The following is a 22,763-nucleotide window of genomic DNA, read 5'->3' on the forward strand; positions in this document are numbered from 1 at the left end:
GTGTATCCCGAAAAAAGTTCGTATGCCAAGGTAAACTTTTCATAAATTTAACGTTCGTAAGCCAAAGGGGTTCTTAAACCGAGGTATCACTGTACAGTGATCACTCGCTACTTCGTGGTTCACTTATCGCGGTTTCAGTGCATCATGGATTTTTTTTGTCAGGAAAAAAGTTAAGGATTAAAAAAAAAAAAATCTGAATGACATCAAGGTTTTGTACATGGCAGGAGCTTGATTGGTTCCCAGCGCTGACATCACAATGACAGCACGATATCTCATGGTTTACAGCCATATGGATTGGCTGTGCGTCTTCTCAGCATCCCGTATGTCTTATCACGTGGGTTATAATTTTGTAACTCTACTTCGCCGATTTTCATCTTTCGCGGGTGGTTCTAGTACCCACTATCCACGAAAGACGGGGGATTACTGTAATTCGTTTTGTGGCAGGCTGAGATAATCTAAATGTTGTACTTTGTGGTAATTTCTTTCAGCATTTGGCTTGCAACCAGTCCAGAGTGTAAATCAGAAGTAGACTTCAATGAACAGTTATCATAAAATTAAAATTAATCTTAATTTAACTTTCTTATGAAATACACAAACGGTAGATTTTTTTAAATTATTGCACAGAGAAGATAAGCAGCCTTATATTTTCGTAAATACAACAATCTTATGTTAACACAAGTTAATATTTACTTGTTAACACAAGTTAATATTTAACAATTAATGATTTTATACTGAACAATGATCAAAATGTAATTTAAAGACAATTTATTAAACTGTCCATCATTTATAATATCAAATATATTAAGCTAATCCATTGGTAGCATTTTAATAGGTTTTTTTTTGTACTTTTTTTAATGCATAAAGGCAACATGGGGAATTCACGTGTGTTGACGCTCCTCCCAAGCCATTAAAATGTTTATATAATTTGAAAAATGGAGGTAGAGAGGAAGTCACTGAAAGAAACAGACAAGACTCACTTTTTTCTTTTATTGATAGTCACTACTTTCAAAACCTAAAGCATGTTGCAAGTTATTCCCTTTGAATAATTTCCAAAAGCACTGCAGTCTTTAAAATTACAAAAAGAAAAGAAAAATCCTTTAACATACAAAATATACAACGGTTGACAATACGAGGCTTGGTAAACATCAGCTAAACCTGCATTTCCCTTTTTTAAAATGTCTGTACAAAATAGTTTGTATACAGATGGGTAACACACAAAAGGAAAAAAGCTGCAACGGCTGTCAACGTTGTCATATATGTGTCGTCCTTTTTATTTGTCATATATATATATATCACTGTCAACAGTCACACAGTAAATGTCCCCAACCTTTTTCTTTATGTTTAGGAATGACATCCATTTGAAAAAAGTATCAAAAATAGAGTTGAGTACAGTCTTTTTATTTATTTCCCCCCCAACTGGGAACACACTATTGTTCGCTCTTTGGTTGTGGCCAAGGATGACATCATTACTTGATTCGTTTTAAAGCTTTACAAACAACAAAAAAACGCTTTGTACCGCCCCCTGGAAAATAAAATGTTTATTGAACAGCACACACTGACATAAACGAGTTAAGGCATCCTAAAATATATCATTCTGCTGCTATGAAGTTAAAGTAACTCCTTTGTCGTATTTATTGTTAACGTTGCATAGCCTTTTAACACACGTGTGCTTGAAGAAGTTATCTTGACTACATTTGGTATAGAATCTCTCTCTCTCTCTCTCTCTCTCTCTCTCTCTCTCTCTCTCTCTCTCTCTCTCTCTCTCTCTCTCTCTCTCTCTCTCTCTCTCTCTCTCTCTCTCTCTCTTTCTCTCTCTGTTTCTCTCCTTCTCGTTTAATGTTTGCTGCGTAAAGTACATGGCCGACGTGCCAAATGTAGTCAACCCTTGCTCTACCAGCTTCATATTTCGGGTTTGAGAAGGCTTATTCGGCTGAAGGTGAATGCATAGATTCATTGTTATCATCATAAGGGGGGGGGGGGGGGTCCAATTCGAGCGATATTGCTGCGGTTATTTTCGTTTCGTGTAAATATGCCACATGACAGACGACATTTTGTGGACTTTTTTAAATACTGAGAATACTTGAAAACAAGGCACACAGGGGAAACCGAATATTTTTTTTAACATTATTGCACAGAGAAGATGAGCAGCCATCTTATATTTTCGTAAGATGAGCAGCCATCTTATATTTTCGTCAATAAAACGGTATCTCCGGAGATTTCAGTTTATTTGGTTAGAAAGGGAACATTGCTGCCATTCAATGCTGCTACACAGCTAGTAACAACAACCAATAATACAGTGAACCCCCGCTTAATCACGGGTCAGCATTTGACTTCTTAAACTGATATTTTTGTGCTCAGACTAGAGCTACGTCTCACTTTAAAAACATTGCTTTGGCTCCATCTGGTGGCAAGCTACTATGTTGAAGTGAGGGGTGGGAGCTTTATTTAGCTGGGTCATTGCTTTTATAAACAGAAAATGTGATTTGTTGCCATTTTATGGCATCTATATTCCTAGAATAGTCATAAAAATAAAATAACGATAAATCGTAAGGCAGTTACATATATTGACAACAGGGGGCGTGAGTGATGAGAAAAGTACAGGTGCTTGACAGTTGCGGAATGTTGAGCTTTCTCCTCACTGGGATCATAAATGTTTTGATCATTTCAAAAAGGATGATTTTGTGAACAAAAATAAATCACCCACATTGATGCTCTTGATGTGTGTGTATACAGTACTGTATATCGAGCTTTCCTGAAAGGTGTTGCATTGTGGGAGTCGATGTACCCTGGTGTTCTGGTTTGGCGTCTGGCCATTTAAACTACGACTGTGCGCCGTGGGGTGATCGGGAGGGGCCACGTCCACTGGGGGACTGCGACATGTCACGGCCGATGATCTCGTTCACTGAGGACAAAAAAGAAAACATGAGAAAAATAGCATTGTACTTGATAAATCTGAAAGGTCATTGTGAGTGAATGATAAATTGGCATCTCCTATGTAACACTATTTCTGATCTGTTGTTTTTCCTCAGGCGTGGTGGTTACTTGCAAATTCAATCAGAGCTTGGAGCTTGGGAGCATTTTACCCATGTTTGACAGACAATTGTGACCAATATCCAAAGACAACTGCTAAAGTACAGGTGGTGTACCCTTTTTAAAATTCTCCCCTTCCCATTTTGAGAAAAGAGCAAATGGTCCACGTCCTTGCTCCCCCCCCCCCCCCACCCTTCCAATACCATATTTGCATGCACGCCTTAGTTGAGCGTTTTAACTCGTTCGCATGCGATTACACATCGGCGTCAAGGCCGGACAGACTGGTTCGGCGCAAGAACACGATTCTCTGTCGGCTGCTGAGGGAAGCATAAATTCTTTTTGCGCTTATGTCATGTTCTAAACAAATGCAGTGAAACAACACCGTGCGCGCCACTACTCATCATAGAAAAATCATTTCTTAGAGCCATTGAGCAATCCTGGGGGTTTAAAAATTAACCATCAATAGGATTAAGGACATCGATGGCATTCTCTTTTGTTGTAATGATTCTATTGTTATGCACATATATTATATCAGACCTTATAATATACCGCAGTATATACAAGAAGTGCCTAAAAAATAAAACATCTTGGTTCAGTAAAATTGCTGTAAATTATAATAATTGAATGACTACACCCATGCATTTTCTGATACGCTTAGCCTTACAAGGGGGTGGGGGTGCTAAAGATGTCTTCAGTCAGTAGGCGTGGGGGGCGCCCTGATCTGGTTTCAGGGCACACTTTGAAGAACAACCATCTCCCTTCACACACACGCAAACACCTATGGACAATATAGGGTGTTCTATCAACCTGTTATACATGTTTTTGGAATGTGGGAGGAAACCGGAGTACCCGGGGAAAACCACACAGGCAAAAATCTCACACAGGAAGGTCAAAGTAGAAAATTGCAAATTTAAAAGTAACAACTGTTGGACTTTTCAAGGAGCATGAATACAGTTTTCAAAGTACAATAAATATAAGAGACACATCATGTAAACTGTTTACTTCAATTCAAATCGACCTGTCCATTGAAGTACAATCCAACAATTGTAATAGATGATAATTGTTCAAGAAATGAAGCAAAAATGTTAAACGGCACAATTTGATCAAATTATATCATAAAATTGAGCAACAGATAGATTAATCAGGACTGAATGTTGAAGCAAAATGTTTCATACCACGACCATAAACGTGGCAACAAGCCTTATGAAAGGCCAATTTACACATTCCATTCATTTGTCTCTCTATCTATCTATCTATCTATCTATCTATCTATCTATCTATCTATCTATCTATCTATCTATCTATCTATCTATCTATCTATCTATCTATCTATCTATCTATCTATCTATCTATCTATCTATCTATCTATCTATCTATCTATCTATCTATCTATCTATCTATCTATCTATCTATCTATCTATCTATCTATCTATCTATCTATCCGCCCGCCCGCCCGTCCACCCAAGTATAAATACACACACTAACTGCTTAAGCTAATTCATTGCAACATGCTTTGAAAGTTTGTCGCTTTAAATCTCCTCGAAGAACTTTGACGTTTGTGCTTTTCTACTTCTCCATGTGTAACATTACCCACCAGCTGTAATCATGATCAACAATGTAATTAAGCCTTTCAGCACACATTGTACAACATATTCAAGTAACAGTGTGTGACAACTACCTTCTGGCGGCTAATTATAACTTCTGCTGTGTGTTTTTTGTTGTTTTTTTTTAACCCGATACGTCATCTTTCAAAGACAAAAACAAAAAAAAAGGGGGGGGGGGGGGACGACACTTCAATTCTTCCCACGGTCGCAGCATCACATTGGTGTGACAGTCACATTGCATTCATCGTATGAATTTCTCTCGCTCTTATAGGACTCAAATCGTCTTGCTGTCACTTGAAGGCCTCAAGAGCAATAACAGTCGCAACAATGTGTTCAGCATTGGAAAAAAAACAACACGAGCATGGTTTCAATTGAGTATAAGCGTGTTCATTGAGGCCTTTCCATCCTTCTGTCTGGAAAGGGAAGGAAGCACTGGCAACATTTTTCCCAACCTCTGCCAAGTATTCACTTCTGTGCAACCTTCACGGTAAGGAAAGCTGACACATGACATCCATTTCCACTTCACAAGGGAACAGACCAGCAAATGTTTGTTACCGGCTTTAATTTGATGGAAATGTTATTTTTTTTCCCGTTTCCAAGGTTCTTTAATGCCAGACAATCAAGAGGTATAAAATCTATTAAGGAATGAAAGAGTTACCCGCACGCACAGACAAACACACGTAGAAATGAGATACAGTGATACCTTGGCTTACGAACTTCATTGGTTCCCAGACAGAGTGTGTAAGGCAAAAAGTGTGTCCCAAAAATTAATTTCCCATAGGAAACCATTAAAATGAGAATAATCAGTTCCCTATAAAACATACTTTTCTTTCTTTCTAATTCTAATTCTTCTAATTATTATTTTCTAAGCCTCAAAACTACACACAATATACCTTATTGTATGTATAATAAATGCAGTGCTATGGTATTATAATTAAAGAAATAAACAGTACTATATAATAAAGTCGTTTTATTTACCTTTGTGATGGTCGTTGATGGCTTGATGGAATGGAGTGGCCGGTTTCATCAGCATTAAACGCTTGATGAGGAACGTAACCTTCTTCCTTCACCATCTTGAGGAATAAGCCCTTGGAGGTGCTTTCTCTGCGATAATTTTACCTTTTTCCTCATAAATTGTGTTCTGTTTAGCTGGGTTGATACCTTTTTGCATCAAGTGTACAGATGGCTTGTGCAGGTTATTTGTGGAGCCTGATTGATGGGATATTTTAACACTGCAGTCTACACTCTGCCTTTGAACTATCAAAGTTGAAACTCTCTCACTGTTGTCTGCCTGTCTATTTAATGTTTAAACCACCCCCCCTCACTGCTGCGTTCTGGACCAATCACGTAGCTTTAACCAAAGACTGGGGGTGGGGAATAGAGGACAAAAACAGTCGGTGCCATTTTGTTGTTAGAAGAACGGGCTCGTTCGCGAACGACGCATCACTCATTGAGGCAGCTCCGTGTATGAAAAAAGTTCATATGCCAAGGCAAAATTTTCATAAATGTAACGTTCGTAAACCTAAAAGTTTGTAAGCCAAGGGGTTCGTAAACCGAGGTATCACTGTATACTGCAGTGCTAAAAAATTAATTTTATAGAATCGCCACATTATTATTCATCCATCCATTATTTGAACCGTTTTATTCTCACGTGGTTTTTGTGGGTGTGCAGGAGCCTCTCCCAGCCGTTTTCGGAGAGTTGGCATGGGGACACCCTGAGTTGGTTTCCAGCCAGTCGCAAGGCACACATAGACAAACACCATTTCACACTTATAATCACCCGTCATTATATCCTTATTACATTATTACTGCATGTGCCTCGCTAATGCCAAAGAAAATTTTAAACAGAGGATTACGCATCGTGCGGTTCAAGCAACCCCATCACTTCAGATCATTTTCCACTCACAAATAACGCAAAATGACAACAACAGCACTGGTGTTGTCGTGTCATAACTCTTCAAGCAATAGATGTTTCAACACAAATGGTGGAGCAACACATACAGAGAGACAATATAATCATTCTCCTCCTAAGTTAGTATTATTATTATTGAAGAGCTGACTACGTGTGTACAGTGGAACTTGCGATGTTTTGGTACAGCCTAGATTTGCCTCTCGAAGTAATTTAGGGGCTAAAATAAAGTAGGGTTGCAACTAAAAATTACTTTTTGCATTTGTTCATTAATTTGTCAATCAAGCCACAATCATTGGTTTGGTTTCGATAATAATAATAATAATAATAACAATAATAATAATAATAATAATAATACATTTAATTTATAAAACTCTTTCAAAACTCTCAAGTACACTTTACAGTCATGGGATTTTTTTGTGGGTGTGAGCAGTGGCAACCATTCGCGCCAGCGTTCACTCTACCCAGAAGTAACACAGCAGCAAAGTTATGAAAGGAAAAGGAAAGGAAAGAACGACGTAAGAAACCCTCCACTCTCTTCTTTCATCAGAAAAAAAAGAGTTAATTCCAAAGTTATATGGGTCTGGAGTTATCTGAGCTTGAAATGAGGCAGCTGTCCAAAATACAATGCAATACATATAATTCAGTTTATATAGCGCTTTGACAACAGGAGAAGCTGGAACAAAGCGCTAACATGGAAAAAAGGGAAATACTGCCACCTTGTGGAAGGGAAAGACATTGCCAGAGGCCATGGCCAGTGATTTATCAGCACCCAAGCATGAAAAAAAACCAAAACCCAAACAAATTCGGAAATGGCGCTCTATGTCATATTTTCAATTCCCGAATACATTTGTGAACGGCAGTGAATGAGTAAAAAAAAATCGGAAATATTTGGTGGCCCTTGAGAGCGATTTTTTTTTTCGATGGTCGTGCATAACAAGGTTTGAGAACCAGTGCGCAGAGGATTACTTTGAGATACTACACCCATGAATACATGCGCAAATGATAACATTACAACTCTCATTTTACCGACAAAATCCGCACAACTCATGTTGACAGGGGGTCTTAATCTACTTGTGGGTTCAGCAATTGTACACCTGGCATCATTCCAGGCTCACTGCACTTCATTATATGCGACGAATCACGAAGCGGATGGTTTGGGAAAAGAGCAACCGCGTTTCGTTTTGGATGTCTGGTGCGGACAACGTTCCAGATCGAGTGTCTCGGCTGTGCGGCCCCTGCTGTTTGATTGGATGCTAAAGTTGTTCGCCCATCTGTCTGTCAGTCTGTCCCATTACCTCCTTGTGTGTCCGTGGTTTGTGTGCCACACACAAAACATACGCACACACAAGCAGCCCATACGTCACAGGGGCCATCTGCTCGCTAACGAGGGCAGTTTTTCTACACACACTCCATGTTTGTACTCATTCCACTTTGGCTCGTCTATGATATTATTACTGCTGCTTCTGCTGAGCAGCAGTTTATTCATTATTGTTAAAAAATGTCATCAATGTGGATAAATAATGCTGGATAGACTTTCTTTGAGTAATGGGGATCGACTCACTGGAAATGACTGTTCAGTTGTTCAGTTAAAATTCGAACAAGGCCTTCTCCAAATGGTTTATTTGTGTCTGAATGCAAGCATATCTGTTTAATCAACATTATCCCATAAGATCAGGGATGCGAATAAATACACTGGTCCCAAAACACATTTTAATCATTATGTGTTGCAGTGTATTTTTGACGATGATCTTTGATATTTAAAATTTGATGGTATTGACCAGTGTTATCGAAATGGAATACAAAAAAAAAATGCCTCAGCGCAGAACACCGATGTGTATGTGGAATTGTCGCGGCTTGGAATTGAAGCAAATTTACATGGGAAAGGAGATGTGAGACAATCTCTTTTTGTCAATGGATGCTACAGCTTCGTGTTTGCTTTCAACATTTAGCTTGTATTAGACGTGGATATTTCACCATGATGTACGTGATCTACTGGTGAAAATGACGCTTTGATGCTCTCCTCTTTCATCTAGAACTGCTTCATACAACAAATAGGGTGCAGAAAGTGCTTAAGATTGAATGCCTGTCTGTGTTTTTGTGTTGTCATATTGGATTGGATTGGATTTGCCTTTATTAGTCTCACAGTATAATTATTATTATTAGTAGTAGTATATATTATTTGTTATTTAGGTTTTTTTTTGTTCTTTTGACTTCAAGATGGCAGTGTGATAGTAGCTGCCTTTAAAAAAGCCGGCTGCCATTTCAGATGTTCCAAGAACCGGCTTGTTTGCGAACGACAGCACTCATTGTGGCGCGCCGTGTGTTCGTTAGCTAAAGCATTCCACGGACTACTAAATTCTAACACTACGTACTACGACTAAGTTGTAATACCCTAAATTGGAGAGTCATCTACTTGTTTATGAGCTACCACTATGTCCTGAGCCATATCGATCTTTATTTTTCATCTTCTTGTTTATGAGCTACCATTATGTCCTGAGCCATATTGATCTTTATTTGTTCCAGTGGTTGATGTCACTTTTATTGAAACGCCCTATTTAAACCTTTAAACTGCTTCAATTTATTCAGATATAATTTACATTTCTTTCTTTCAAGAGACTGCTACGGACAATCGTTTGCTATGATTTTCTACACAAATGACATCACCAAATACTTGCTAAGCATGCAAAATATATATAAAAAAATCCCAGGTTGGACAAGGTCGTTTCCATATACAGTAAATGTACCTTTAGTCATGACTCATCAGCAGAAAGCCTCGCAAGACATACTGTACATCATGCTAATGGATACACGTACTAATGTGGGGCTGTCAGAGGCATAGAGTGAGTACGGTCTTACTGAGTGAGTAGGCAGTGACCTCTTAAAAATACAGACCGGGGCCAGGCTCCGCGTTGCTACTTCAAAACATGGCCTGTAGAGCTGGGCTGGCACACAAAGCTATTTTTAGCCACAGGCTCAAAGGGGAGCTCACATTCCCCACTGAACCGTGTTACTGGCAAACTTTTTGGGAAAATAGCACAGCTTGCGAATGTACTTTCACCCAATTCCAGAAAATACTCCAAATTGTCCCTCGGTGTGAGTGTGAGAGTGACTGTTGTATGTCTTTGTGTGCCCTGCGATTGGCTGGCAACCAATTCAGGATGTCCCCCGCCTCGTGCCCGAAGACAGCTGAGATCGGCTCCAGCAACCCCGCGACCCTAATGAGGAATAAGCGGTACGGAAAATGAGATGAGATGAGATGAGAAATGAGCTATAATGCATATGTTCAAATTAAAATGTCAGATTTCTTTTCTTTATTAACCATGCACACAGCCTCTTTTGACAGTGCCGTGTGGTCGCATAAATGCAGCTTCCCGATGAACTTCACTGGATTTTCACACGTGACTTATTGACAAGCTGCCTGTGTTAATTAGGCTGACCCGTGCGAGCACACAATGTAACACCTCCCAACCCAGCCTTGCCTGGCTATTTATTAACCCCCTCACCGTACGACCCTGATTTGAATATGACAAACCGGCCAAGTTCCCGAGTGGCAGATAAGAGGCTGTTCGGAGACGTGTACTTTAGATAAAAGAAAACAAGAGGGTGGCGGTGGGGTGAAGCCTTATGCTTTGTACTGACTTCACTGCTTACTGTGAAGTCAACAAGTTCTTTTGTGCATCCCAATTAGACTTGCGAAAACACGCACTTGCAACACAGGATATAATAACCAAAACAACCCACACGATCTGTAACTGCAATTATACTACAATGATTCAATATTGCTATCAAGGAACATAGGGTTGAAACAAGTCCTTGAATGATTTGATTACCTTGTTTCAACAAAAACCCTCAGTGTTTTTTTTCTGCATGGAGTGCCGATTATTTCTGTGTATATTTTCAGGAAGTCAAGCTAAGCGTTGCAACAACCTCTTTCCTGGTGAGGTAATTAGTCCCCTAATGGTCGCCATACATCTAACAGAATGGGAGCCTTTAATCTGATGCTTTATTTTATCAGCTGTTTGTCTTACGTAGCAAAATACAAAGTCCTGCCTTGGTCTATGGCAACACTGACAGATGAGACACTATCATTGGAATCAAACACCAAGGATTTAGCTCACAGAAAATAAACTGATGCTGGCAAGTATTGTTTTACATCATGGGGTATGGATTTGTCACATGATGTAACTGAATCCCAAAGCAGTGTCTTGTTTTAAATATGGACACTTGCAAGTAATGTCTGTTATCAACGGCCTTGACTGTCTCCTTCAAAGATTCACCTGAACTGCATGTGGGTGCTCCTCAAATCTGAATGGCAGGAGGTACAGGGATGAAAGACAAATGTATTGATGGACTGAAGTGGTCCCAACGATTTCTACAGTGCTTACGATGAAGGATATCCAAGCTTACTAAAAGATATTTCTGTTTTTTTTGTGCTCGTCATATTTTTCCTTTTTGCAATGACTAGTGGAAAAAAAACATATTTTGATTCCAATCAGTTAGGCTCATTCAAATACAGTCAAATCTCGTTTTTAGGCCAAAATCCGTTCCAGAAACCTGTTCGAAAACCGACTTGGTAGAAAACCGAAAAAAAATGCATTATTATTATTAATGTAATCAATGTTTTTTTTTTTTTTTAAATCGTGATTGAACAATACAAACACGCCTGCTCACATTGGAACGCTACACGAGGATAATGTGGTGGTGACACTCTGACGAAGGCGGAAGTATACGCCGAAACATGTCAGGTATTTGAACACCTACAATACGCTGTCTGTAAGAAAATAATCTGGTTTTAATTAGATATCAAGTAGACAGGATGAACTTGGTACAACTATTACAAGGATAATGTGTCTGTCACAATGGGACACAACACAAGGAAGTGATGTATTCAGGTGCGCTAAATTTGGTTGAGAACCGATTTTCAGTTGTAAACCGAGACCTAAAACCTCCGAAATTTTTGGTCAAAAACCGAATTGGTCGAGAACCGCAACGTTCTAAAACCAAGGTTGGACTGTATATCGATTGATCAATATCATTTGAATATCTTACCATCATCCAATGTGATGTCTTGTAGGCCCATCGAGCGGAAGGTAGGCTCCCTATCATCCGGCTCTTCTTTGATGTTCAGCCTCTCGACCTCTGACGTAAAGGGCACCTGGGGGCTTAGTGGGTGTGCCAAAGGTCCTGCAGAAGTCGGGGACAAGCCAGCCATGACCGGGCTAGCCGCCTGAGGAGAAGGCTGTCCTGAATGGGGATGCTGCAAGGGACCCAAGGGACTGTTACCTGGCGAAGAGGAAGTGGGAGAATGGTAGGGCAGCGTGTGGAGCTGAGGGGAAGAAGGCCCGGAATGGGCTGATGGGATCAGATGCGGAGGGGGGGCAGTGGAAGGCGTCGGGCAGGAGGCTGAGCGTTGACTCACTGGGTGGTAGCCCATGGCCCTCTGAAGCTGGGAAGTGTGGGGCCCCACGAGTGGGGGGCCAGTAGGTGAGGGCACCTGTGTGGGATTCGGGGAGCAGTGGTAGCCTCCCATCGTGTGGAGGTGTGGGGACGAGGGTGAGAGAAGGGGTTGGTGGCCTTGCGGTGACCCCGCGATGGGGCCCGAGGACACGGGAGTCGACGGGGACGAGCAGGGGGAGGAGGAATACACCAGCCCCATACCCAGCGGGTGTGACGCGGCACTGGGGCTTTGCTGGAAAGGCATCCTGTCATAGCTCTGAGGAGAAAGGCTTGACTGGCCGTTGAAGGACAGGCTGTGAGCGTGACTCTGGTTGCGCTGCATGGGCTGGTACGAGGGCCGCGAGGGGGAGGCGGGAAGTGGGACGGGAGAGGAGCTCGGATGGAACGTCATGTGGCAGTCGACGGGTGCGTGGTGCAAACTGCGACCCTGGAGGTGAGGCAGGTGCTGGAAGGACGGGGAGCCGATGGAAGGGCAGGGAGCCTGCAGGGACAGCAGGACGGGGCCCGAGCCCGAGGCGGAGGCCAGACTTTGGGGGGAGGTGGACAGAAGGTTCTCCGATGGGTGGCCCTGATCGGGGGAAGGCAGCTGAGGGCGCACCAGACCGGCAGCATGTGTCAACGGCATTGACATGGCAGATACAGCGGGATGGTCCAGCTCATCCCGGTGTTCCTGTTTCACCATCACTGAAGAGGCAGAAAAGAAAATACATTTCACAGAAATGAACATAGGTGGAAAACAGTTTCTGGTTTTATTTCCCCAAAGTGTACTAAATCGGACCAATAGAAGTCATAAAATGAGGAATTACAATGCAGGGGTGCAGAGACTAAGGAGTCCTATTCAAACCCACATTGATCAAAATACAATACAATGCAATACAATGCAATAATTGCCAGATTTTACACAAGAAACAGGACAGTTACTTCAGCTCTCAGATTTATCAACTTCACCTAATTGTGATTATTTTTGAAAATAATTATTTTCCTTCGATTCAGAATTTGAGGACGAGCATATGCTGCCGGTCAGTTTGGACGGCATCACGTGAAATGCTGTGTGACAAGCTGAATGCCTGAATGCCCCCCAGCACAGATCAGAGCAACAGAACAAACAAGCTCATTGATCTAACGCCCTGGACTCACCCCATCGGGCCTCTGGGATGAATGGACGAGGGTTTTAAAAACAAAAACAGTGAAAAAGCTAAACAAGTAATGAATACATTGAAATATGAGATGAGAGATATGTAGAAAAAACATTTGCCGCAGATCCTCTGAACTACAATTGTTTTCCAGTCAAACAATTTGAATTTGATCCGAGAACTCTTAACGACAATGCGGCACAGTTCACGGCTCGCAAGTTGGCGGTTTAAATTCAGGCAGCAGTTTCTTTCTTTGACCTCCGCTGTGCTTTCCCCAGGTACTCTGGATCACAACTGACACATTTCTTTCTCCGTTCTTCAATCATACAGTTGTAATTTTATGGGAATAGTGTTTTTGATGGCGGAAATAGGCTCCAGCATGCCCTTGACCCCCATGAGGAAAAGAGGCTTGGATTATGCCTGTATGGATAGGAAATGACTTTATTTGAAGTATGATTTCGTAAAACAGAGTAGATCAGGACATGATAAAGAGAGTTAATTGTAATTTCCAGAATGGCTAATTCTTCAGTATGTAGTGTCTGCTCCAGGGATTGCAACCACCCAGTCCACAAAAAGACATGGAACTTGACTTATGAGACCACCACCTTCTTCGCACGCACAAACACACAAGCATACAAACACAATAAAGCAGGTGGTGTCTGCGGTGCCTCTGACGGTGTCACCGAACCTGCTTGCGCGAACAAACAAAGCAGGGTTTACCCTGCTCTGTCGTCATTGGCCGCCACATCTTGTCAAAAGGTAACAGGAACCGTCAGAGTGGGCGTGCTTGCAAATAGAGAAGGCGGGTGGGCGGAGGGGTACAGGCACGCAGATACACACACAAACCACTCGACTCAATACAAGACTTGAGACAAAAATGGGCTTGTGGGTTAGTGAAGCTTTGACTAAATCAACAGCAAGCAGGTGTTTGTGACATTGGGGTACTCCACTGTGTCACGGTCAGCTTCTTTAGACTGACAACATGGGTTAGTGATACATTTCAGTGTGCTTTACAACTCTTGTGGGAGGAATCAGAAACAGACAAACAATAGGGATCCATCATGTCTGTAATTACTTCATTAATCCAATAGAAAAAGCAAGTCATAGAATATTAAAATTATCCAGTAATTACATTTAGTAAAAAACATAACCTCACCTGAAAGGTAAGTGAAGCGCTGGGATTGGCTCCTTTTCCGTTTTCCATTGCAGACATAAAATTGCACTTGCACAGCGGAGCTCACAGTCTTACTGTGGTATGGAGGAACTTCCACCACAATACATGACTGTGGAAATCAAAACAGTGCTCATTATTTACTTGATTCGATCGCATATATGTCCACCTCACTTGTATTTTCAGCCAGCTTCAAAGCACTACTGTATTTTAAATTTTAACATCCATTCATTTTTGACTAGGTAATAGTTACACACGGTTTTTGGCTTTCAGTGTTTCAGTGACATGACGGTTTAAGGTGTCCACCAAATGACTTTTGGTTTTGGCTTTGATTGGACTGGTGTTGCGCTAATTAGTCAAATGGAGACGGCTATGTTAGCTTTAGCCGTGAGCTGCAGACTGATAAGCTGGGAATGCTTATCAAGAGTGATCAAATGGTAGAGTTTTTTTGCGTGTTTAACTCGAAACAGTTAAGTTCTATGATATTGACATTTTTGACCTAACTATTCCAAAAGTTATCGAACTGGGAAATATTATTCGGAAATGCAACCAAATCAAAGGTCGGCCAATTTATGCTCCACTCTGGAGGTTCCACACTACTTAGGTAGCAGAGTACTCACGCCTTGAGTTTTCTCCCGGATGATTTTGGCCTCCACTTCCCACTGTGGCCGTGCATCTAACAAGAGAGTAGAGAAAAGAGGGGAAAAAATAACTTTTACCATCTGCACTGATGAATGTGCTTAAGGAACCACAGGATTTATTACTGACGAGCTTTGTGTCCTTCTTTTCGAGGCCCAGATGCCACGTGAAGAAAATCCTAGTAGCGGCGACTTAATCAGAATCAAATGTCCAAATAATCCTCCTATTTGTCTTGCCTGGCTGACACTCTAAAGAGCACAGTGGAATCACTGTATTTATTTTAACTGCTAAAAAACATCCTTCGCCGTTTTTCCAATGTTGGATCTAATTATTTAGCCAGACAGCATGGGGACCACTGACAGGCTCCTATGGTTGGAAGACACTGAAGCCATTGACTGAACGTTTATTTGACTTGCTACGTTAGCACAGAATGTAGCTCTGAGTTGTATTATTTTGAAGTTTGTGTTTTAATGATGTGACTGTACCATAGTCTGTACCTGCATAGCGTCTTCCCCGCAAAACCAAAATTCCCTCATAATTCCATCCAAAGGTCAACTGAGTCTGCAGAGTGGGCAAGTCTTTGTCTGGCTTGAGTGCACTTTCAAATCTCAGAAATATTTTAAAATGTTCACGTTTCTTGAAATTTGACCTTCCATAGCCTCAATATAAGCAAACAACCAAAGCCTTAGTTGTGGTCATACAGTCACCATTAAGCGGGACATTTCCTTTCCCGATGAAGAAATGACCTTGAAAGTCTTGGCAGCTGACAGCAGCGCATTATTGCACCACGTCTTGTTGACATTCAACAGGCTGGAGCAGGGGCCCCACATGCTCCGTCAGACAACAAGCACCAACAAGACGCTCATACCACGCGAAGACAATGAGTCGGATCGGGCAGAGCCCCGAGTGAGGGAGAGAAACAAAGTGCATTTTATATGTCGGTAAATAGTGAGAAATAAATTTGCATGTGTGTGTTACTGTTCAGGTGGAGCGCAGGCACAGCCTAGCCTCGTTTATATACACTTTCATCAGTTATTTATTCTTAGAGTCTTTGCCTGGACTTCGCTTGAGTTCGATAAAATCTTGATCAGGGACTTTCCCTTCAAAGTCTTTGCTTTGGTGTGATTTTAAAGGACAACCGACATCAGTTTTTTGTTTCCTAACTGACATCAAAAAAACGTTTTATAGCATCTAAAATACCCAAAACATGCAGTATGATATTTTTATTCAAATGCAAAACACCAATAAAAATGACTTCAGTGTCCAAAATCTGCAAAAAAATTGAGCTGCGAATTGGGCGTTTTCAGAAAGTCCCGCCCCCAGTTCGTGAAGTCACCCCAAGACGTCTTGCATTGCTGGAGAATCAAAACAATGGCTTCAGATTCAGAGAATATGCTTTCTTGTTACACATCCAGTTATGAATATGATTCAAATAGTTCTGAAGAGGAAAGCATACATTTTTGCAATCGTTTAAAGAATTTATTCCATGCCATTTTGAGGCAACATTGGGGGGAAATGTCTCACTCAAAAAGAGGCAGAAAATGGCAACCTCCTGTGAGGAATTAATCAGCCTGTTTCCACAGGCTGATGAATTCCTTCCATGGAGCTTGGACGCCCTCTTCTGGCTCTTTCTGGTACAACACGAGGTTTTCAGACCAAACAAGCATTGACGTGATGGAAGGACTGCTACAATGTGTCATTTTTTTTCGGTTAGGGGCGTTCCTTCAGTGACGTCACGTACGGACTCGTCACCAACTCAAAAACAAGAATTCCGGAATATTCAGCACAAGTCTTAAAACGTAAAATATAGCTATATGCGGTGGAATCTTTGGAAAATACGCTCAGTAGAAGTAATTTGAAGCCATTTTACAAATTATGGACACAACTTGTCCGGAGACGTCGGTTGTCCTTTAAGTCCTAAAAGTTTTGGTCTTGACATAGTCTTTTTCCTCTTTTCCTTTCAGCTTTTCCCTTCAGGGGTCGCCACAGCGAATCAGTGTCCTCAATCTAATCCGGTTTTGTGCATCCTCTTATCTCACACCAGCTTCATGCCCTCTGCCCTCCATGTCTTCATGTCCTCTTTGACAGTCTAAACTCCAAAAATCCATGGTCTGGACTCTTCTCAACTCCCCAATGTCTTGGTCTTGACTTCCCAAAGTCTGTGTGGATTTGGTCTCAAATAATTATAAAACTACATCTGATTTCTATTTGTTTTTCTAGTTTGATCACGTGTGCTTGGAGGCTGAGAAGACAGTCAGACTGAAGCCATTTATGGTGCCATCCTGTAATCACACAACTACTCTTCTTTTCAGTTTGGGAAAATGGAAAAATATCAGTCACTGCCTTTAATTCTTTTCTTATTTCTTCCACTGCTACAATTACTCCAATCCGTGCCTTTTGCACTAAAGCTGACCGATTAGTCGAGATGAGGGGATAGTTTAGACTAACCCCAATCATCATCATCATAATCGTCATCTTTTTCCCCTTCTTCTACAGTATAGTTTCTTCATTCATAGAGCCCAGCTTTATGCCTCCTCTCTGAGGACCTTTCTTCCTGTTTTTGGAGTCGACTGTTCAACCACGCTGCGTCTTGATGCCTATGCATAGCCCTCAACAAGCTTGTTTCCTTTCAAGATCTCTGCGTGGGTCGCCCACTCAAACGACTTAACTTTCTTCCATGTGTGGACTTGATTTTTAACACACAAGAACAATAGCAGTTGCGACAGGCAGCGACTTCTTTGCTGAGTGCATTCAAATTTTCATTTTCAATGTCTGGCAATGGGTATCAGTTGTTTTGATGAGAGGAAGAAATGTTAACATCAAGAGAGCTCTTTTAGTCCCATTGCATTTGTAGAGTTTGTAGAACACACAAGGAATTTGTTTCCGGGAGAACATGCTGCACTAATATCATCACCAAAAAATTACAAAGAGGCACTATACAGTTCTATTTGGGTTACTGTTTAAAGAGTTAATGGCTTGGGGGAATAAGCTGTTTAAATGTCTGCTGGATTTGGTGCGCATTGATCAGTATAGCTCTTCGGTGAATTCATTAATGAATCATGGCATATTTTTTCTTCTAAAACTTTATTTTAGGTTAGTTTTTTTCTCAAATTTCAGTCATTTTCTGCCGAAAACACCCCAATAAAACACACATCAACAAAGCTCTTACCAGGGCCTTTCTCCAAAAAGATGACTTTGGACTCTGGAAAAAAGTTGCTCCCAGTGATGGCCATTTCCTCTCCCCCACAGACCAGACAGCTGGTCAGACTGGATTTGTCAACCTGAGGCAGCTCCTGAGCCGAACGCTGGGCTGAGGGTTACGGACAAAAGAGAGTTTGCTTAGTCATCATTTGTCACATAGACAAGACAAAATGTGGCGTTGATTTCAGGAGTATATTCACATTTTCACCAAGCGGTACAATTCAGTTCAGTTCCCCATAGTTTAATTTGAAATGCTAGGCCTTGAAATAAATTAGACACTGCAGACGGCTCATAGATGAAAGTGGTACAGTTCAATCTGGCCCATAATTGGCAGTGGTTGCTAAGTGACAGAATTGGAAAACAGCCTTGTGCCTTTTCCCATTTGTATGGACGTAAACCAAAGCTTCAGCTCGGCAATATGTACTTGTGATTGTTCTACGATGGGAGTTACTGGCGTTGCTTTTATAATGAGTTGACGACGAGCTGAGCAACAGCCAAAACAAAGGTATGGTTTGATCGGATTCTGTGACCACTGCAAGGACATCAAGGGGGTCTTTGCTCTTGTGTCCAAGAGCGTGGGACACTTTGACACTGCCTTTTTTTTGTGTAGAACTGAACAAAAAATATCCTGCTTGGTGAAAATTTGGATTCCATTTTTTTCTAGTGAGAAAAACGTCATTTATAGTGCGCCTGTATGTGTTTGGAACTTACAGCATTCTACGGGAATAGAGGCCGCCTGCAGCGACAGAACCTTCCCATTCGGCTGAGGGATGTGAACCCTGAACACCACTCGTACCCGTGTGTTCTTCCTGCCTATGTCCGTTTCCCCCTTTCGCAGTTCAATGTCGGAGTTCCGTAGCTTCAGGATGCCCGCACAGTCAATACTGCGGCAGGAAGAAGTGAAAGGAGTTTGCTTGTAAATTGTGAAATCCAGAGAAAACCAAATACATGCGCAGCAGGGTTTTGGAAGATACTTTTTTTAAATCTAAAATGTAACACAAATGGGAAAGTCCAGACCACATCCTTTCCAATTAAATCCAATGTAAACAGATGTGGCAGGACCTTTCGCAAATATAATCATGATGCGAGATTTTAAATAGTCACATGAAGTTTACTTCTCTATTCCTTTGGTGTTCAACACCTTATGTTGATTTAAATTAAAAATACATAAAAGTTCACATTGGGGGGAAGCTATAAAACCCATAAACACGGCTGGCCTTTCCTCACTGCGGGAAGCTCGTAAATGAAAAATGCAACCTGGAAATACGTGTGACATGTACCAGGCGGACATGTTGTTTTCAGGCAGGAGAGGAATTTCCAGAACTTTGGTGCTGGTGATCACAATCTCCTGGCTGGCCGTGGCCACAGTTTTCCCGGTGATGCGGTGCACTTGGTAAAAAGCGTGAGGCCTCAAGTAACGGTCATCTGCCGTTCCGATGAACATCTGCAAGTTGACAGGCTTCTCGCTGTAGCCAACCAACTGAAACATGACAGAAAATGGAATCATGCACATGTGAGTTAAGCTGTAAAGTGTTAACAAAGAAGCATTCAGCTGTCTTTACTTTTGTTTGGAAGGGATTTGCAATGTCAGTTCAAGGTTGTTACAGTTTTGGCAGAGGCACTGGAGATTCATTTGACTTTTTAACGTTCTATGAGTCGAACTGATCATTGACTTAATAGGTCTTGATATTTTTTCCTATTCCAAACCTGGCGCAAGAGCAAATCATGCCACAAATTCAGTAATTCCGCAGAAGTTCACCCGGGGGCGACTATGGCAAAATTTACTATGGCAACATTGACAAAAGAATGACATGCAGTGCAATCAATTGTTCTCTCATCATAAAAACAAAATCATTTATACCATCATTAAATACAAATGATGATGTAATGACGAGAATGGACCTGATATTCAAAGATTGAATAGATAGAGGCCCTAGTGAATGCACTTTGCTCTAAAGACGACTTGATGCAAAGATCATTCACGGTTCAAGTCAGAATGACAAGGAGAGAAAATTGCTAACAGTAATGTTGTTGCCTAACCGTGCCAACCGTGTTGGCCTTGCACAAACAGCTGCTTTCTCCATTTGTCATGAGAGTTGCCACCCTGGTTTTCACTCAAGACGGGTGAGATATTTGATGGCGGAAAGTGTTGCGTGACTGGTAGAGTTGAAGGCAAGATGGAAAGAAGAGCAGGACCTTATTCTGAAACCCAGAAGCTGCACAATCCCACTACTGTTGCAATGTTGTGCTTGGCAGACTCAGTGACGGCAGGATGGCACCCCCGCTCACATTTGCACGCACTGTGCTGCCCTCATAGACCACCAACCCCCGCCCCCGCCTGTCCCCAGCTTAAATGGAGGGCAGCTTTCAGAGGCTCGCAGAGGAGAACAAGGTCTTTCAGTACTGTTTGCACCCTGGGAACTGCCAAGCCTCAAGCGAGCTGCAGCTGGTTACTGACCCCATCATCTTCTAAGCTTCATGTCACACACCACCGCGTCAACGCTCTGTCCAATATTGTGGTAACTGGAGGGAGAGTTAGTGAGATTCGTCACATGCCGTTCCAAAACTAACTGGAGCGAAAAGGCTTGTGTGAATAATCACGGTCATACCTTGAGCCACACTGACCTGTGTGAATATAACATGCTTAATCAATTAAAAGGGAATCCATCACTTATCAAAATAAATATGCACCATTTCCACTGCGATTTAGCGACTCCGGATGTCCCTGCTTCATTTAATTTTTAAAACATAATGAAACAGAATGACATTATAAATACTTTTTCAAAAGCAAAACACATTCTTGTTTCTTTACTTTATTTGACTTTTATTTAACCTAAAAACGTCTCAGATCATTTTGCCTGACCCTGTACATAGAATGGTCGTCTCTCAAAATGTATATGCTATTTATAAGGAAATCTCTCAAATAGTCATTGCTTATATAAGACACAAACAACCATAAAAAGAAAATAGAATGTAACTCACAGAATGATGTTATGATTATCCTAAAGCGATGGCATTTTAAGAGTTCAAACAGATTCGTGCTAAGCTTACCTAGTGCTGCTCAACAGGAAATACAGCCAAAAACTTCTTTTTCTTACCACTTAAATCAATTAATTTGCTCAAATTGTTTCGATTTGAACTACAACGTTCCATGCCGTCGGCTTTGTTGTTAAGATAAGACCCAAGAGGTTTATATAGACGGATTCTGTGTACTCTCCAAAATCTTTTCATGATGCTCCGCAATGCAAGCGTTACTGGTAACCTTTCATGTGTGAACTGAATGTAATTAAGCAAGAGCTAACAGTCAATTCGAAGAAATTGAAAGCAGTCTAACAGACACCACAGAATGTAAATTCTGGTGCAGTAAACCGTGACTACAACCCAAGTCCGTGTTGTAAAACACAGTATTTGGCACTTGAAATGTATTGGGAAGGAAGTTATAATAAGTAGCAACATGTGGCTACCATAATAATCAGTAACATGCTCATATTTGGCGACCACACTCGTCAGATCTCAAGCGCCACATGAAAGCATAAATCATGCTAGTAACAAGCTAATAGGTCATTATGCACCCAAATTTGAATGATGAGTGTAAACAACATGATTTTTATATTCACAAAACCACACGATCCCACTTGTTTTGGCCAGTTGGTTAGTGATGACTCACGAACGTAGTGCAAATCATTTATCTGCAGCAGCAGCAGCACATATGCCGAAAAGCTGCATGTGGAAGGATGAGAAACTCCAACAAAACCGGTCAACTCCACCTTCATGTGATTCTTTGCTACAGATTGGTACGAAACAAGGAAACAAAAGCAAAAAAAAATGCAGTTCTTAGTTTAATTTCCACTATTTTGCCATTTAACTTGCATTCTGCAAAGCCATTTATTTTTTGGGCATGTCCATTATACGGAGACACACTACAAAGTCTCAAAAATCAATCTATGAAAAGACAAAGGGAGTCTTGCGTTTGGATTGAAGCATCCATTTGTTTTGTGGCCATTTTACTTCAAAAGCAAACCAATCCTTGACAGTTTGTATTCCATTGTTTGCAGGCAGAGCATAGTTTCCAACTTCAAACACACTTCTTCATAAAACGTGTTGTGTGAGGATGGTCCCACACCCATATAGGGCCACTACCGACTGAAATGCGTGCAGTCGATAGTGAGTTAGACTTTCTGCTCTTGAGGTTCATTATTCCATAAAACTGAAAATACACGCATAATGTCTGCCGTCCACCGTTTCAACTGTAATGGCTTTACGGCTGTGCACAGCCATTCATCACTCCACGGTGCTTCAATTTATTCCTTTATAATTTGGTATGGAGTGTTGGTTGACAAATGCACACTTAGTCAGTCAGGGTTTCTTTCCAAACAGCCAGGAAATCAGGATAAGGCAAGAAAAAAGGCTTGTTTCATGTTCCATTGCTGCTTAACAATAGCCACATAGAAGGACAATTTTAGTCGCTAACCCAAATGTGCAACCATTTCTAAAAAGATGATTATTTTCCATTTATGTTCTCTTTGATTCAATAATTATAATTAGTTCTGAAAATTTGGAGGGCTCTTGAAATATCAGTCAGCAGGAGCAACAAAAACCGTCTCTGTTAACAAAAA

At 41.3% G+C, this 22,763-nt stretch overlaps 1 protein-coding gene across 1 annotated transcript in view; it reads right to left on the reverse strand.

Moving 5' to 3' along the window:
* Positions 1 to 973: 973 nt before the first annotated feature.
* nfatc3a (nuclear factor of activated T cells 3a) overlaps positions 974 to 22,763 on the reverse strand; it is a 52,338-nt gene continuing 30,548 nt past the window's right edge. The window contains exons 4-10 of the mRNA XM_088992833.1: positions 19,428 to 19,627; positions 18,859 to 19,031; positions 18,116 to 18,256; positions 14,928 to 14,983; positions 14,293 to 14,419; positions 11,596 to 12,687; positions 974 to 2,902 (exon numbers count right to left, since the gene is read on the reverse strand). Coding sequence (XP_088848959.1) covers positions 2,820 to 2,902; positions 11,596 to 12,687; positions 14,293 to 14,419; positions 14,928 to 14,983; positions 18,116 to 18,256; positions 18,859 to 19,031; positions 19,428 to 19,627 — 1,872 coding nt within the window. The 3' untranslated portion in view covers positions 974 to 2,819. The remainder of the gene's footprint in view (positions 2,903 to 11,595; positions 12,688 to 14,292; positions 14,420 to 14,927; positions 14,984 to 18,115; positions 18,257 to 18,858; positions 19,032 to 19,427; positions 19,628 to 22,763) is intronic.

The sequence above is a fragment of the Hippocampus bargibanti genome, linkage group LG03 (genome assembly GCF_051943395.1).
Source record: "Hippocampus bargibanti isolate YZ-2025 linkage group LG03, ASM5194339v1, whole genome shotgun sequence".
Taxonomy (NCBI): Eukaryota; Metazoa; Chordata; class Actinopteri; order Syngnathiformes; family Syngnathidae; genus Hippocampus; species Hippocampus bargibanti.